The following is a 17,996-nucleotide window of genomic DNA, read 5'->3' as shown; positions in this document are numbered from 1 at the left end:
GTGGGTAGAGAGCATGATGAAACTAATACACAATATATATATCTGTCATACAGCTCTGTAATTTCTCACACTGAGAACACCTGAAAATCTGATGAAAATTTGGTGTGGGAAAATCATTCCAGAATGAATTTGCATCAGTTTAACACCACTTCTTGTTTTGGTTTGTGAAATCAGAGGGATGCTGGGCACCTGCAGTGCTCACCGCCCCCAAGAGTTTGAGGTTCTGCTTCAAGCTGACAGCTATGGGATAAGAAGGTGTTTTCTTTCATCATTAGCCAGCCTTTTCTAAAATGATAATTAGTTTCAGGAAGAGTTTTTCAAAACCTGTTGTGAATGTGTTTCTGTGAAAAGCTTTCATGTTCTTCTTGTCTGGCACTACACATCACACAGCCTCCTGAGTAGGCCCCAGTGTTGTCTGTTTAGTTCTTTATTCAGCTCATATGATAGGGGGAAAGGAGCAGAAGAAAAACTGTTCAGACAAAGGGGAAGGTTTGCAATGTTAAATGCAAAATATGTCTTTTAAACAATATAAATACAGTACTTTTGTACCATGTGCAGTCTTTAATACCCATCTACACAATATTATGAAAGTTACATAGCTCTCCATAAGCCTGGTGTGATATGTACATCTTTCATTCATGTAAATTGTTTAAGTGTTATCTCTGAAAAAGAAATGAGGTATGTATATTCATTTACATACAAAAGAACCTGGGTATTCTTGTTAGATATAGATAAGTAAAATGGTGTATGTGCTACCAAAAAAGAAAGCCCAGGTTCTCTGTAAATTTTTATTTACTGTTCTTAACAGAGTTAGATAAAGAACTGAAATTTTTTTTTCTGGGGAAAAAAATATCCTCAGGTAAAAGGAAAGGTCAGGTGTGGAATTTTCCTGTGACCATACATTTCAGAAAAGGATCTCTTCAGAAACTTCAAATATTTAATTTCAATAAAGTTGAAATAGTGTAATAGAAAGCATGTAAATTAGTGTGATGTCATTTTACATTTATGTACAATTAATGTAGCAGAAATTAATACTAATCAAACACAATGGAAAATTGAACATTTCATCTTCATTAAACTGAGAACATGTATATTATTAGACCGTATTAGAAAATCCAAATATAATTTCGTGTTCACAGTAAATTATCACATTCTCATTATGCAGTTCAATGTGAATATAACTAGGTCTCCAATGAAAAGATTTATTGATAAAATGTTTACACAAGCTTTGCTCCTCAAGTTAGAAAGCTGATTTAGTACATGTTGCAGAAAAAAATATTTAAAATCAAATTAATAAATTTAAAAGTATATGTCATCATATTTACTTACTTTGCTGTCTGTAAGTTTGCTAGTATGGTCCTACATTATATGTGTCTCCCATGTAGAACTATTCCAAAGAAGGGACACAGCTTAGGAGCGTGTTCAAATCTGTTAAATCCCTATAGCTTCCTTTTTTGAAATAAAAAAAAGCCCTATTATTAAAAGATGTAATAGCAATCCTAGAATAATTTGGATCAGAACAGACCTTTAGAGATCATCTTTTCGAACGTCCTGCTCAAAGCAGACAAACTAAAATGAGTTGCTCTTGCCTTGGACATGTCTGCTGGGTGAGAAACAGGCTGGACAACTGGCCCATAGAGTTGTGAATGGACTGAAACTGACTGAGAGAAGTTGACTGTGTGCAAACTTCATTAGCACTAATGAAGTTACTATTGCCATACTATTTCTGTTTTGCTCCCTTGCTTGATTTCAACAGCTTTATAGTTGGGTTTCAGGGAAGATGAAAATGCTTCCATGCAAAGTGAAAAGAAATAATACATAGAAGTATTAATTACTTATAGTTATTATAAAATAACCATTTTGGTTAAATTGGTTGAATTGGATTAGATATTAATATTCCTAAAACTTGTATTGTATGTGGACCTTGTAACAGTGAAAAGTAACAGACAGAATACAGATATGGCATTGGAGAGTCAAGGTGTGTCCTAAAAGGATACCCTGAAATATAGAAAGTAGTGTTCTGAGTTTCTTAGGGCAGATTAGAATAACACCCAATGTTACAGTGTGCCCAGGTGGCCAAGAAGGCCAATGGCATCCTGGCCTGTATCAGGAACAGCGTGGCCAGCAGGTCCAGGGAAGTGATTCTGCCCCTGTACTCAGCGCTGGTGAGGCCACACCTCGAGTCCTGTGTCCAGTTCTGGGCCCCTCAGTTCAGGAAGGAGATTGAGGTCCTGGAGCAGGTCCAAAGGAGGGCAACCAGGCTGGTGAAGGGACTCGAGCACAGATCCTATGAAGAGAGGCTGAGGGAGCTGGGGCTGTTCAGCCTGGAGAAGAGGAGGCTCAGAGGAGACCTCATCACTCTCTACAACTCCCTGAAAGGAGGGGGTAGCCAGGGGGTGGTTGGTCTCTTTTCCCAGGCAACCCTCAGCAAGACAAGAGGGCACGGTCTCAAGTTGTGCCAGGGGAGGTTTAGGTTGGACATTAGAAAGAATTTCTTTACTGAGAGGGTGATCAGACATTGGAATGGGCTGCCCTGGGAAGTGGTGGATTCTCCATCCCTGGAGATATTTAAAAAGAGACTGGATGTGGCACTCGGTGCCATGGTCTGGTAACCCCAGTGGTAGTGGATCAAGGGTTGGACTTGATGATCTCTGAGGTCCCTTCCAACCCAGCCAATTCTATGATTCTATACCATTTATGTACTACTGCAAACTAGAGGAACTCAGTCATACATAAGTAATTCTCACAATGATGCTTGATGGGTGTTTTTGTGTCTGCCTTAGAGGACCCATTGCTGAAGACAGGAAAACACTCACACTTATTGAAAAGGACTGCTTTGTTGTTAAAGTAATTACAACATAAGAATGAAAAATGTATGAAAACACAATAACCAAGGATAACGTCGGTTACATTTACAGACTTCCTCATATTCTTCTTGTGGAGAATTTTTATTAAATTACACCTTCAGACTGAGTGTTGCTGAATCGGTGATGCTTATTAAATGATTTCAGATTAAAGCGTTTTCCTCAAAATAGTTACGTGTCTTATTTTAGGGTATCATAGACAACCAAAATAGACGAGCAAAGTAATTAATTTCTCAGTTAATTTATCTTGCCTGGTATATCATAAGCAGCCTGAACAATGAAAAAATGTGTTAATTCTAAGGGTTAGACAAGCAAACAAGGTATTTACATTGTGTTTCTTGCATAACCTGTACAGGGATATTTACTATAATTTAAAAAAATGTACAAAATTTTGGATTAAAAGTCCAGCAGACTTAAAGGTCACATGTCTGTGACAGTGGCATGTGCCAAACTTTTAGACAAATACATGAACAGAGTAAAAATAAATTAATGCATTCACTGTCCTCCACTCAGCCCTCAATCAATTTTTCTTTTACAAGTACTTGATTTTGGTATCTCCAGAGTCTGATGGTGATGTGTTCCATAATTATCTGGTTTGCAGGAAAGTATTTTATATTTGAAAAAATTTCTGCATGCAATGTTGGTCTGGTTCTCACATTATAGACAAATAGTCATTCTTTCCTAATTTCTTACTTTTTATTATGCTTTATTCTATAATTTTATCATATTCTCAGTTCAACTGCTTCTTTTTTAAACTGGGTGCTCCTTATCTATATCAGGACTTCTGCTCTTGTGGTAGGATGTGTTCCCTCAATCTTCCCATCACCTCTCTGCATATGTTCTCTAGTTTAGGAAAATCTTTTTTGGATAAGCACATGGCAGAATTTGTATGCAGTGTTCAAAATGTGGGAGCACCATAGATGTATTTATACAGTTGCTTAATGACATTTTCCATTTTGTTCTCTTCCTTCCTTAATTTCTGACTTCTCTTTGCATTTTTGACTGTACGTATCTCTGAACTTTTGTCTTCAGAGATTTCTCTTTTCTTTCAGAGATGTCTACCAGACCTCTTTACTCTGTTGTTAATGAAGTAATTTAGACCCAATATTTTGTGTAGACAGTTGTTAGGATTATTTTTCCTAGATGCATGACTTTATATCTGTCAGCACTGAATTTTATCATAAGGGAATATCCAGTTCTCTTCCTCAAGAGTTCAATTTGTAACTTTTTAACCCTAACTCTAGTTTTACTATCAATTAAAAATTGTATGTTTTCCAAAAACATTGTGAACCTGAAATTCATCTCTTTTTGACATTATTGTGTATATGATAAATAGTATGAAACCCAACATGCACTTTTGTAGGATATCCACTTGTAATGAAATTCTGTTGTGAAAAAAGAACACTTAGTTCCACCCTTTGTATTGTATCTTTTTGACCAACTATTGTTTTACTAAATTATCTTGCTGATTATAGTTTAGATTCTTTCAGGCATTTGGTGATCAAACTGATGAAAGCATTTGCAACTCCAACTGCATCAGAACATGAGTTGCATTAATTGTCTTCATCAGAACCATTTGTGTGCACTGTCCATGAAGAGAAAAGTAAAATTTGAAACAATCTATAAATAAGGAGAAACTATTTTATCTTAAGCTACAGTAAATGCAATAGTACATTGAATTTAGTGAACGAAAAAAATCCCCCCAATTCTTTTAGCAACTTTATTACTAATTTTACCCACTGTTTATTTATATCTTGGTGATGGCAGTTTGTGTCTGGAGATGTGGAAAGTTACTTCTTTCTTGGCATGGAAAAAATGAGTCATACTGATAGAAAAAGAGGAGTACCACTTGGTTTGTAATTGAGAGGAAGAAAAGGAGTGCTTTTGCTTGATTCAAATAAATATTCCTTCTCACCATTCCTGAATTAAAATGGAAAGCACATTTCTTTCAGGGTCTGAGTTGGTTCTGGTTATCAGCCCCAGCCACCTTTTATATTTTTGATTTTTATTGTTGTTACGTTTCTCTAACTATGGTATTGTCCCTTTGTGCCTTGTGATTTATAAACACAAAACGAAAAGGCAAGCCAGGTCCCAAAGGGCTTGTTATTTAAGTCAAGGCAGGACAGAGAAAATGGATACAGGTAAAAAGATGGAAAATGAATCACATAGTGGCCAAAAATATAGCAGTATCATAAGAATTATTTGATTTGGTTTGTTGGAGGGTTTGGGCCGCAAATCACAGAGTAGTAGGGTTTTGGAAAAGATAGAGACAAAAGCTTGCAGGATTTTTACAAGGTGTTTCTTTCAATGAGAAGATGTACATTAGAAGGTGCAGTTTTTGAGAATCTCATGGTAGCAGTTAAAATTGGCACTGAGTATCATGAAGCCTTTAGCTTATTATTTTCCTAAGATGATTTTAATAAAATCAGCACAGAACAGAGTAAAAAATACCTAAAATCCAATACAAGCTTTTTTGGGGGTGTCTGTATGCTTGTCTGCTCTACATTTTACCATTTTTTACAGTTACACCAGCTCACTTCTCAAATATTTTGTGCCTCAAAATACCAGCAGTGCCTAGCTAGCCTTAAGATTGTTCTAAATACCAGGCTTCTCTTTTCTGAGACTGCTACAGTACATTCTGTTTCCTCATATATCACACTACTGGTGTGAGAAGCTGATCATTTTTGCTTTCCTTCCATGAAGAATTTCATCCTAGGTAACCACCATGGGAGCTGCCATCTGTTTTATCTTTTCCTTTGATTGTAGATCTCTTCCTTTAAGAAGGAGAAAACATCAGAGAGTAGCTATGAAGTGTCTTTTCCATGAGTGAAGATGATAAAATATTTAAGTCTTTCTCCCCCCAAAAATTTACTTCAAATCGAAAAGTGTGAATGGTGATGGTGATGGGAAGTACCATGGTTTTATGAGTTTCTTAAATCTTATATGGCTAGAGTCTCCCAGGGTTTGAGGAGATCCAAGGAATGGATGAGTTGCAGAGGCTTCCGCACTGCAATATTTTCAGCAATATCTGAAAACTGCAGATGTAAAAATGTTATATTCAGCTAAAGTTTACTTGACTAAGTCTAGTTGGTGTTTTTATTCTCAGTACAAAAGTCTGGCTGGTATTGCTGTCTTCCTCTTACAGTTGTTTCCAATTTGAACTTTTCCCACCAGACCTATTCCCTGAATTAGATTCAGATTGAGAAGTACTGTACAGTTGTTGCTGTCATAAAAACAATCTTTTACTGTCATAAAAACAATAGCTTGATTATGGGACCAAAACCAAAAATTAAGGAAATGAGAAAATACAACTGTAATTTCTTTAAGCAAATAGCTGAATTTTTATAAAAGTTGAGCTTCAGGGTGTTGGTGTAATAAACAAGAACTCTGGCTTTTCTGGGGAAGGATACAATTTTACTGTAAAATAAAGGACATTCCCTGTAACAGCAGAGTGTAATTTCACAATCATATCTTTTACCACATTGTGGATTTTAATTTATGGATCATTATCACTATAATGTTGCCCAGGGCAATTCTCTTAGTAACTTTTCTTTTAAAAAACACTAAAGATGAGTTGTTACTTTTCCATCAGTACATAGTTCACATTCACAAATTCTTGGACAAACTGATGAGATTGTGCAGTTGACAATGATTACAGGTTTTACAAGTACAGATAGTACTCACAGGTCCATTGATGGGAAAAGGAAGCCCTCAATATCCTGCAGTTTCCTGGCTTTAATGAGTCTGCAGTATGTAGATAGCTAATTGACAACCCATTGCAGAGAAGACACTGATTCCAGACTGAAGAGATGGAAGTCTCATGAAAACAGGCTGCTTCAGCATCCCTGCTTGAAGGATTGCTCTAGTGCTAAATTGTTCTTTTAGGAAGTACTTTTCTAGGGTGTCCATGAACTAAAATAAATATGATGTGTGCCTTCATGATGAAGTTTCAGGGACCACACTGTGAATGCTGTCATTGTCACTGTTCAGGTTCTAGTTTCACAAGTTGACAGCAAATTGCGCAGTGGTTGGCAGGTCATGGAAATAGCTGTATATTCTTCATCTGAAAACTAAAAACCATCAGAAGAGGAGCCATTTGTGAGTTAATGTATGTTACCATCTGAGCTAAGGAGGGAAGGAGGAAAAAATTTATCTAATCCATGTTTGATAAGCCAGTCCTTATGAAGGATTTCCATGATGTTGTCCATGCATTAAAAGATATATCTCAGATTCTACTTGCAATAATATAGTACTCATCATTACAATTAGATATGAATTAGACTGGAGGATGCAAAGATTTAATAGTTTTGTTTTACGTACAATACTTGACTGAAATGTTACTGTCTCTGATATAAACCAGCTAGACTAGATTATCTAATGGTCCCTCCTGTGTTTATGCACTGTGAAGTAATAAATAATCAGTTTTGTTATCAAGTCTAAAAAGTAAGTTAATATTAAGTAGAAATTATCTGAGGTAATACTGATAAGCATGGTGAGTGGTTGTATAGAGAACTGTGAACTATCAATAGGGAGGTTTACAGGAAGTTCCTCCTGTGAAATGTGAGAGACAAGCATGTGCTTGTTTGAAAATCTAGCAGAGGCTGGCATAAAATTTTTGTCTGTAGTGGGAATAAGTTTTTCATACTGCATGAGAGTTAATGAAGAGAAAGTATGTAAGAATTATCACAAGTTGGTTGTGCTTGATCCAGTAGGCTTCTAGAAGTGGTAGGAAGCACAGATGAGACAGTAAGCTCCAGTAAGTTCTAGTTGAAGGTGTCTAGAAGTAATTGAATTAACAGATGTAAAATCAAAGTCTGTGCAGCAGTTATTTCATGAAGGCTGTAGGTAAGAACTTGGGGAAAAGTTTGGTCTAAGACAAAGAAAAAGCCAGAAAAACAAGCCAAATGTGCATGGTGTCCATCACCAGGCTCACAGACATCTCACAGAGCTTGAAGGAAAAATCATGAGTCTTGGACATCCTATTTTGTGATAAACATCCTATTTTGTAGATAAACATAACTCTGGGGCAGACAGAATGAGATTTTTGTTTAGACAGAAATAGACAGATCTGGAAAAAAGAGTTATATGTGTCCAAAGCAGTTCTATAGCTTAATGAAGCACTATTATAATATCAGAATCAAGATCTTGTCTCTAACAGACCACTCCTGCTGAGAAACAACTGACTTTTGTGACTGATTATTCTGAAATCAGAAGTGACAGAAAACAGTCTCTAGAAATACAAGTAAATTTAAAATGTCACTTGCTTGTACAAAGCATGCTAAGAGATCAAACATACACTGTGTGATGTGATATAAATCAGTTACCTGTATTATATAGTGTTAAGAGGGAACAGCTCAGACAGTTCTAAGCATGTGAAGAGAAAATTATTACTGCTTTGTAAGTTCCAGCGAAGCCTTCTCTGCTATAATATTTAATTATGCATTTAAACAGATGGAAATCTCTGTTGAGTAGCTCACATCATCTTTATAGTAGTCCCTTTTAATGCAGTGTTGGTCCCCAAGAATTAAGGGGCTGTCTAGCATAAGTCAAGGCATTGGCAACTACCCCTTGATTATCAGATGCCATTGAAAAATATGAGTGTGAAGTCAATTTAAATTTCTAGAAACATGGGAATAATTGTAAATATGTTACTTGGTAATGTGGTTACAAGCTACAATACTGATCTAAACAACATGAAGGCTATGCTGAGTGTTGGTTTTTTTCTTTTTTTCCCTCAACATTCATTTCTTAAGAAAATTGGCTAAGAAGCGGAAAGAGACATTGAGTAGCACGCGGCAGGAGATGACAGTGATGGTGAATTCAATGGATAAAAGCTACACTGAGCAAGGCACCAACTGTGATGAAGCTTTCTCTTTCATGGACACGCACAATCTAAATGGGAGATGTAAGTTTTTTTTCTTTTCTTTTTTTTCTTGGAAGGTGGAAGAAAGGTGCAAATGGTTCTTAAAATATTCCTCATTACTCAGTCATGGAAAATCCATGGGACCCAGGGTTTCCTACTGTGCAGCACATTACGGTGTGTATTCGAATGAGCAAGACAGTCAGATATCAAGAATAGACTTCTTTAAAAATAATAAGGATAATTGAGCTTTTTTCTGTCCATCTTTTTCTTCTGCAGAAGAGCAAAGGAATTACTGAAACAGCTGTAGTTTTACCTTCTTCTAACCTCTGTTACTTCAAGAATTTTATATCCTTCATGCTGTCCCAAATACTTCAAATGTTTCCCCTGTTCCCTTTTTTTTTTTTTTTTTTGTAGATGAAATTTGTTTTTTAATGTCATGAGATAATAAAGGTGATCTGGTTGTCTTGTTATTTCCAATTCTAGATTATGGTTTTTCTCTTTCATGTGCAAAAGAGGAACTCAGCAGAATTATCTGTTCTGCAATTTCATAAGAGATTATCTATTCTCCTGGATCTTCTTGGATCTACCCTGAAAATAAATATAATTTGGGATATAAAATTTCCTGTGTTAGAATTTTAGTCAAGGACTCACTCCTGTCTGGAAGTTAGCACTAAGCAAAGACCAGGAAAAACAGTAGTTTTCTTATAGTTGCTAAAAAGAATGAAAAAGAATTCTTATGTTCAGAAACTTGTTTTCTGTAGTTCTTAAAGGAACTTCTTTTTCTATGTATACCAGTGTTTTCGAACATCTTCAGAGTTTGTCAAAGATTCTGTTTCATGTACTAACAATATGTGAAGCTGAACTCCCACTCTTTAATTATATGATTAAAGTCTTACCTCTGATGAGCTCGATTGTACAAACACTCTGTGAGGTTCATAGGGTGAGACTTTTCTCAGCAGCACGAGGCTCAAAATTTGCAATGTTCATTTGCATTTGACTTACTTTTGAAATTACTTTGAAATAGATCTTTCAAAAAGTCATTTGCCTTCCTGGTGAGAATATACCATTGCAGTTAATGAGATTGCTTACTTCCATGAAGAGATCAAGAGGTTTGACTTCACCCTCTGTCATCGTGATGTGGCTTTCCAGTGGTGTTACTGAATGGTCACAACAACCAAAGAAGCTGCAATGAGTTACTGGAATGTAAAGCACCTTAAGCCAATTTGAAATTATTGTCATAGCAAGTAGTTTCTAGTGCTCTTGAGGACTAGAACCTCTAATTAGACTTTCTGTAAGAGATGAGGTAACCAGAAGAAGCAGTCAGTTTTTAGTAATAATCATTGTGTAAGGCCTTGTACTCAAAAGGTGTAGGATATTCCTACTTCCTATGAATGTTTATTATCCAGGCTGCATTCTGTATGTAGCCATATGTAGCCAGTTTTATAAGCTGCACCATCTCTGACCTCAACTAATCTCTACATACATATCCAAAAGGAAAACCTCTCTGTTCTTTCAGAGATTTCAGTGATTCAGGAGACAAATTCAAAGGAAAGTAATCTCAGATGTATTAATTTATAGGGTGATAACTGCCAGCATTTTAAAATCCTATTTTGAAATAGGACCATTTTAACAAGGGCTGGTAACTGTATGAAGGGTGGATAAAAACCAGCAAGAATAATGTCACTCCTCATCCAGCAGACCATGTCTTCTTCAATTCTACTTCTGTTTCACAAATTCCTGTTAGTCTGTTTATAGGTACCCAGAATGTGCTTAAATTTACTGATCTGACTGAATCTGAGCTGTGTAGGCAAGCAACTAAGACTAAATTTGAAATGAGCTTTGCTTATAAGCCTTTAATGATTCTTTGGCTGAACGTCCTGTTAGAAGTGATTAACTCCTACCTGTTGAATGTATGTCTGCTTACAATGGTAATTCATGTGGACTTTGCATAGCAGGGTACTAACTAAACTTAATTTGTTGCATTGGGCTTTCCCATAGGTTTAGCAAATGGTAAAATCATCAAATGCCAGTGTCATTGGTCTATGTATTAGTCCCTGGAAGTCATTGTTAAGGAAGGGATAATATTCAGGGCATAACAGTTTCTGTGTGCACTATCCATCTGCTTGAATAAATAAAAAAAAAATGAGAGGAAAAAATGAATTATAGTAGAATATTTGCATACAGTATTTACAGAATTATTAAGTAAACTTACAAATGATCAAAGTCTGAGTCAAAAACACCTTTTGTCATTGTGATGTCTTTATTCATGCCTCAGTATTCAGTCTAATCTTTTGACTGAAGAAGTAAATCTGTCATCACCAATCCAAATATTTTCTCTGGTGACATTTCTTTTTAGAGACTTGATCACATTTTATTCATTTGGCACACCTGGTATTCCCTAGGTCCTGATTCCAGTGCAATAAATACAACAGGACTGACCCTAATCTAAGTCAGTCATATATGCTACAACACAGATTTCATAGCATGGATCAATTCACTGTCTCTAACCAGCTTTGTTTCTCTTTGCAGCTGTATCTTCACCATCTTCATTTACAATGAAAACTAACACATTGAGCACAACAGTGCCTAATTCTTATTACCCAGGTAACCAATTTTTTTCTTGGTTTCCACCTTATACAGAAATTTTCATAATAAAAGCGTATATAATTATGTTATTATACTTCTTGCATAGAAATTTAATACATAAATAAGCAGCATACTGATTGCTTGCAGTAGCTTTCTGAAATAAAACTCAGAAACATTTATCAATCATTTACTGTTCTCTCTCTTTTTACCTTTTCTGCATTGACCTGCTTATGATGTATGACAGATCCATTTGTGCCAACTGCAATTTTAGGTGAGAATATTTCCCTTTATCAAAGTTTGTTGCTGAAGTAATTTAGAAAGTCACAGTTCTCGGGGTACAGACAATAGCATGCAAAAAGCTGGAGTGCTATGCTAAAGAGAGGGGTTGGCTACACTGAGAATGCTAAGGACAGTTACCAGGCTTGATTACTAAAGTTGTAGTGCAAGTCAGGGGAGAAAAGAGAGAAATAATCAAAAAAAAAAAAGTGGATTTGTAAGGAAACGCTTATGCATGTATTTGGAGTGACACAAAAGAATTTGATTATCTCAGCAGTTCAAAATAGCTTCCCTCTTTTTTTTTTTTTTCCATATTATCTCAGAAATGAAGATGTCACTTCTTAAAAATAACATTTTTTCCTAATTAGACTATTCATCATACAGAAAATCAGACAAAATATAGCTTTGGCCATCGACCAGCAATCATTTCTTCTCACAATACCACATAGTTTCTGACATGCTTGTCAAAGTGAAGTTTCAGAGCAGAAGATGGTATTTTAAACAGCAAAATGATAACATGACATCTAGAGAATATAGTTTACTATGCATCAGGTGTCACGGGAATGAAGTAAAACAGTAAAACTGTAGGTTAAAAATGCTCAGTTAAATGTAAAGGACTTCCTCTGAGGATTTAGGGAAACGTACTATTGTCCAGTATTACCAAGAGAGAGGTTTCTGCATAGTGATAAAAGAATAAGCATGAGGCTCTACTGCATCTTCAGTGCTAAAGTAATTCTAACTGCTTTGTGGCTTGTATTCATTTACACCTCCTTCCCATACTAACTTCAAACTAAACAGAGAGGTTTTTCTAAATTAACAAGTCAAAATACAACAGGGCACTGTAGCAAGAATTCAAACTCCAGTCTTAAACCTGTCTACTTAATCTTTTTACAATGATATTTTGCAAAAAAATTTTGCACTATAAAAAATATAAGGCCCTTTAACTGATTCCTGCCCTTAAACTGTAAATTAGACACCCTTAGAAAAACCGGAGTGGAGCATATAAGAAGCAGAAGTTTAGGAAGGTGATCTTGGAAATTCGTCATTGTGAAGGAATATTTAGTACACTGCATTTCAGGGTAATAACCTGAAGAAGGAACTTGTGCACTTTTCTACATTATGAAAATCTGGAAGAATGTAATGGTAGAGACTGTAACAATGTAATAATCTGCATGCAAATGAAATTTTCAATGCCTTTTAACTGCCTGAGAGGTTAGATTTTTTGTCATTCAGCATTCATTCAACTCCTCATCTAGTATGATGTTCTTTCAGAGCTTGTGGATGGGCAAGAAAAGTACTATAACCAGGAGAAAAACAGAGAATTCCTATCTGGATTATTATTAAGTTTTAGTTAATGGTTTCTCTGATGGGTTTTTTTGTGATCCTTTGCTTAATAATAATAATTGTAAAAGTATTTCTTAGGGGTTTTTTTTCACTAGAAATTATCTCTAAACAAGTAATTCAGATATAGGTAAAAAAACACTGAAAAAAATTTTTTTTGCTCCTACTAAGTCTGTAAAATCTTGAGTTAGGTAGATACATATTTTATCATCTATGACAGTAATCTATGCTTAATAAGGTCAGAAAATCTTTCAGTAATTTCACTGTGGGAAATAAATATTTTTGTAACATTACATGTGTATAAATTCCATACTCTCTTCTGAGTAGCGCTTCATTCAGGCCAGGTCTCTCTCCCATAAAATGTCCATTTTTGTCCGTACTTGTCCTGTATAGGACAAGTGTTTTATCTGAGATAAATCAAATTAGCTATACTTGAGTCAGTAGAGAAATACATCAATTAACAAAAAATGCTGGGTTTTAATTACAACTAATATCTGCCCTTGCTGCTGTCTTCCAGTGTAAAAAGAAGTTGTGTTGGACTGTAGGGTCAAGGCTTTAATTAGAACTAAATTAACCTTTCAATGTGACTTCCTGGTAAGGACTGAGGTCTGGTGAATTTGAGTTTAGTTATAAAGGCAGAAACACACTTACCTTTCCCAAATTTATGTACAGCGAGATCTTTGGACTCTTCATGCAGATCAGGAACTTAGCCAGTCAGTAGGGAAAAATAAAAAAATAAAAAAGAGTAATAGTGAACTTTTAAAATTATGCTTTATTTAAATCAACTTAAAAGATCACTCCCAAAGAGAGAATAATCGTATTAATGCAGACATAAGAGATAAAGAAATGGAAAGAGGAAAATTAGTCTAAAACAAAGGAGCTCACAGGAAAGTTTCATGAAAATTTAACTGCTGCTTCATATTACAAGACTCTGTTCTCTAATAACTTTGCCCTTCATCTTTGTTACTAACAGTGTCTTACAATTCTATAGTTTTCAAAAAAAAAGAAAAAAAAAAAAAAGCCCCAAGCTTTCTAACCTGTTTCTAAAACTGAAATACACCACCCAGAAAATCATGATCAACTTCCTACACTTTTTTTGTCTTTTGTGTCTTGGCCACCTTGTAGTTTTTAGGTGTCATTTCAACAGCAACATACTGTACCTACACTTGTATACCACGCTTCATGCCATGCATCCCAAGGTGCTTTGCAGTACAATTTTTTCACACGTTAGACAACAGTTGTCAAATTTTATGGCTAAAATATGAGTTAATTTTCTCTTATTAGATCAGGTTAGCCAACTGACAGGGAAAGTAGTGAAACGTCCAAAGTAATTTTTTTCTATTTTTGGCTTAGGTTTAAACATAGAGTTCATATTGACTGTGTGCTTGCTGAGGACCAGATTTTATTTTTCTTAGTATCAGTGAATTGTGAGAGCCTAAAATTATGTTTGAAATATGATTCATTGAGCTCTGTGGCTTTAACACTGATTTTTAGTGTTATAACTAAGAGTAGAATCCCACCTTTAATGAGGTGTGGTAGTATTTTTGGTGTGTAGATGACAACCTGGGACTTTTTCATTGGAAGTATTTGTACCAGATTTATTAATATGGAAATATTATTTTGTCTTCCTTTTGATACAATATGTATTACAAAGTAATATGTATTTTAATAAATATAGAGCTTTGGTAAGCTGTTGCTTTATTTAGTGTGAAACCAGTGAGGAGTTGGAGTTAGTCAAAGCATCAGAGTTACAATTTCAGTTAAAGGTCAAAAATTATTTGAGATCTGTAAAATTACTGTTTGGGTAAGCAGAAAAAATATTTATGATGATACTTGGACCTTAGAATTTGAGCTGTATTTTTTTTCTTTTTGTCAAATCTGAACAAATTTTCAAAATTCCATTTAAACAGGAAGAAAGTAATTTTTGTTTGTTTGTTTGTCTCTATAGGTAGGGAGTACTTTCACATCTGTCTATTTAGTGATAAGTTTTCATCTCAGTTGCCTCTGTGTGAATTGACTCACAGTAAGATACCTTAGTTTCAGTACATTTAATTTATACAGTGAAACTGAGACTCATTTAGGAAATCACTCTGTAAAGACTAAATTACAAACATAAAATTACCTGTAATTATTAATGTAGTACTGTTGCTTATGCCCTGTTTCCTTTTTCTCCTCCTCTTTTTTTTCTCCTGATATGTCTCTTCTTAAAAGTGCCAATCAATGGTAAGTTGCCCATTTGCCCCATGGAAGAGATGTGGAGGGTTGGGAGAGTACGTGTCTCGTAAAGATTTTAACCAGCTAACTGGGTTCTCCTGTTTGTTGGCCTGCATGTCAGTTGACATAAAACATTCCATGCCTAATGTGATGGCTCACGATATACCATAGTCCTAAAGCATGTTCAGCAGCCAGTCACAATATTTTTCCTGATCAAGTGGTCTTTTGCATTTGTCCTCTCGTAGTTTGTCTCCAGATGTTGTATCAGTTCTACATTTTCATTGCAGTCCTAGCTTGATGAAACCATAAGTCATTTTGTGCATCTTTTTATTTTGCTCACTCCAAACATTTGCTCTAAATTTGCAGTGTAAAATACAGCACTTCAGTAATCTAAGAAGAATACAAGTCCAGTTTCCTTCCATAGGACTTGTTGAAGTTTCAGAAGGAAACTTCTATGCAGTTTAGAACCAAATGCCTAACTTAAAACCTGTTTGTAATCAGGTAGTCATGTTTGAAACAACATTAGAGTTCGGACTGCTCTGCAATGCTTCCATTGTGGAACCATGGACTTTGCCTCATTCCAATCAGTCTTGCAATTTCCCTGTGTAAACTGCTCCATGAATTTACTGTTTTCCTGATGTAGCCTTCACAGACAGAAGCAATACCGATGGTGTCAGATTTCTGTCATTCCTGTAGAAATCTATGTACTTCTGTTAATGTATTTCTGTTAACAAGTGAAAGTGAGCCAGTACATTACGAGATACTCTTTTTTCTAGATGAAACCCATACGATGGTCAGTGACACAAGCAGCCTGGTCCAATCCCATACCTACAAGAAGAGAGATCCAGTAGATGTGCCCTACCAGACGGGACAGCTTCATCCAGCCATCCGTGTAGCTGACTTGCTACAGCACATCACCCAAATGAAGTGTGCAGAAGGCTATGGATTCAAGGAGGAGTATGAGGTACGTGTCAGGTCTAATGATCTGATTATTATTTTTTTCTGGACCATTGGCTTCACCTGCCTGCTTCCTGTACTACAGAAGAAGAAAAAATGATTACTCAACCAAGTAAGCCAGCTGCTGGGAGAGGGAAGATACTGAATGGGAAGGATCATCTCTACAGTGAGCATATTTTCTGATTGTAACCAGTCAGATGAGGAGTAAGATGTAAAAACCTTTCTTGGAAAACGCTGCCTAATTCTAAGTGCATAAAGCTGTACATACACAAAAACAGATCCACTAGTGCTCTCCTCACACTTGCCATGTTTGCCTTTTACTGCTGAAGAATATAGCTTTTTCCCAAAATTCTACATCACACATGGGCTAATCACACTTTTCCTGTAACACAATATTAGCTTAGAAATCAAGTTCTGCAAGCAGTATTTTTTGGATTAATAGTATTCATCACGGAGGGGAAGTGTGCAAATCTTCATAGAGACCCACAGGTCTATGAAATTTATTCTGTGGTGCCTGAACCATTTCCCACTAGCTGGAAGCTATCTCTAATCCTCATTATTTTTCATATGAACTTCTGGTCTCTCGTTTTTCTTGGGTTTTTTTAATTTTATTTTTTTATTCTACTTCTGTTTCTTCATTTCATGCTAGAGTGACCTGTTCCTCCCTGTTATCATCATAGTTTCTTAGTTTTAAATGTCATGACTGCTACATCCTGACAAATACTATAGGAACCCAGCATATTGCACCATAGATTCTGTCCTCCTTGTGAGATAGGTCAGTTTGCTAAATGAAAAAAGTGAAAAACAAGTAGAACTTGCTCTCATGCTGAAAATTAAGGGTAATATAATGCCTGACTTCAGAAGCTTAGTTTTGCTAAAGAGTCTCAAGAGCACATTGCTCTTTATCCAAATCATATATTTGAATGAACAGAGACTTATCTTGCTTGTCTAATATAAGGGAAGATTTGAAACCTTGTAAAATCTGCTTAGGTCAAATGTTTTAATTTTTAGGGTGTAAAAGTGAATGTCCTGTGTCCATTTCTCTTTGCCTTTTAGCTCAGATTTTAAGGCATTTATATCTCTGAGTGATTCTTGCATAAAGGAGCGTTCTGAAATGGGCTGATAAGATGTCTACAGTGAGTGGTTTCCCTCAGTGGATTTGAACCCAAACCCCAAATGTTTTACTACAGATTCAATTTTAACTCTGTCTTCTCAAAGTAGAATTCAGGGATGGGGGTGTGGAATCACTTCTTATTCTGTCATCTAGCAGAAAAAGGGAGGAGGACAACCAGCTAAAGTCATTTCAATTACTTCCACCATGTAGAGCATGCACCAACTTCCTTTTTGGACATGCACAATCATGCACTACCCTAGAGCTTCAATAATTTTTAAAGGTAGGAACTAATATATTCACTCTTGCAGATCCTTGAGGATGACTAATACAATTACTACTACATTCTGAGATTTTGCAAGCGTGCACAAGCGTACTGCTTGCATTTTGTGAGAGATGGTGTTCTGTTGAAGTTTGCACTTTGTCATGCCAATTCCATGTTATAATAATTGCTTAAACATGTAATTGTTTAAACTGGTATTTGTAGTATTAGACTTCCAAAGTACATGCTTCGGGCTACTTCCAAAGTCACTGATGACATTTTTTCCCCTAAAATGTAGAAAACAATTCGTTCCCAGAAGGAGCTAATCACTTGTCAAGTTTCATTTGTGTAGCTGACTTAAACAAGTTTGTTCCTCTGAGGTTTTTTATTCCACTGTTATTTAAAAATGATAGAATTGAAAATTCTTGTCTTTGGAAAAGATTTGCTCATCAGCCAAAACCTTTTATACCAGCATTAGGCCTAGAGAAAAGCTACAATTAATTTATAAAAAATAAAAGAAGG

At 35.7% G+C, this 17,996-nt stretch overlaps 1 protein-coding gene across 12 annotated transcripts in view; it reads left to right on the top strand.

Annotated features, from left to right (window-relative positions):
- Window positions 1-17,996, top strand: part of PTPRM (protein tyrosine phosphatase receptor type M) — a 470,301-nt gene that overhangs the window by 362,881 nt on the left and 89,424 nt on the right. For 4 of the 12 annotated variants that reach the window (XM_071737183.1, XM_071737189.1, XM_071737185.1 and 1 more), the window contains 5 exons: window positions 8,618-8,769; window positions 11,257-11,331; window positions 11,558-11,584; window positions 15,142-15,153; window positions 15,921-16,108. In XM_071737183.1, coding sequence (XP_071593284.1) covers window positions 8,618-8,769; window positions 11,257-11,331; window positions 11,558-11,584; window positions 15,142-15,153; window positions 15,921-16,108 — 454 coding nt within the window. The remainder of the gene's footprint in view (window positions 1-8,617; window positions 8,770-11,256; window positions 11,332-11,557; window positions 11,585-15,141; window positions 15,154-15,920; window positions 16,109-17,996) is intronic. The other 8 variants (XM_071737184.1, XM_071737187.1, XM_071737192.1 and 5 more) reach the window with 3 other exon arrangements.

This window comes from Heliangelus exortis, chromosome 2, assembly GCF_036169615.1.
Source record: "Heliangelus exortis chromosome 2, bHelExo1.hap1, whole genome shotgun sequence".
Classification (NCBI taxonomy): domain Eukaryota; kingdom Metazoa; phylum Chordata; class Aves; order Apodiformes; family Trochilidae; genus Heliangelus; species Heliangelus exortis.
This window is presented reverse-complemented; position numbering and strand designations above follow the sequence as displayed.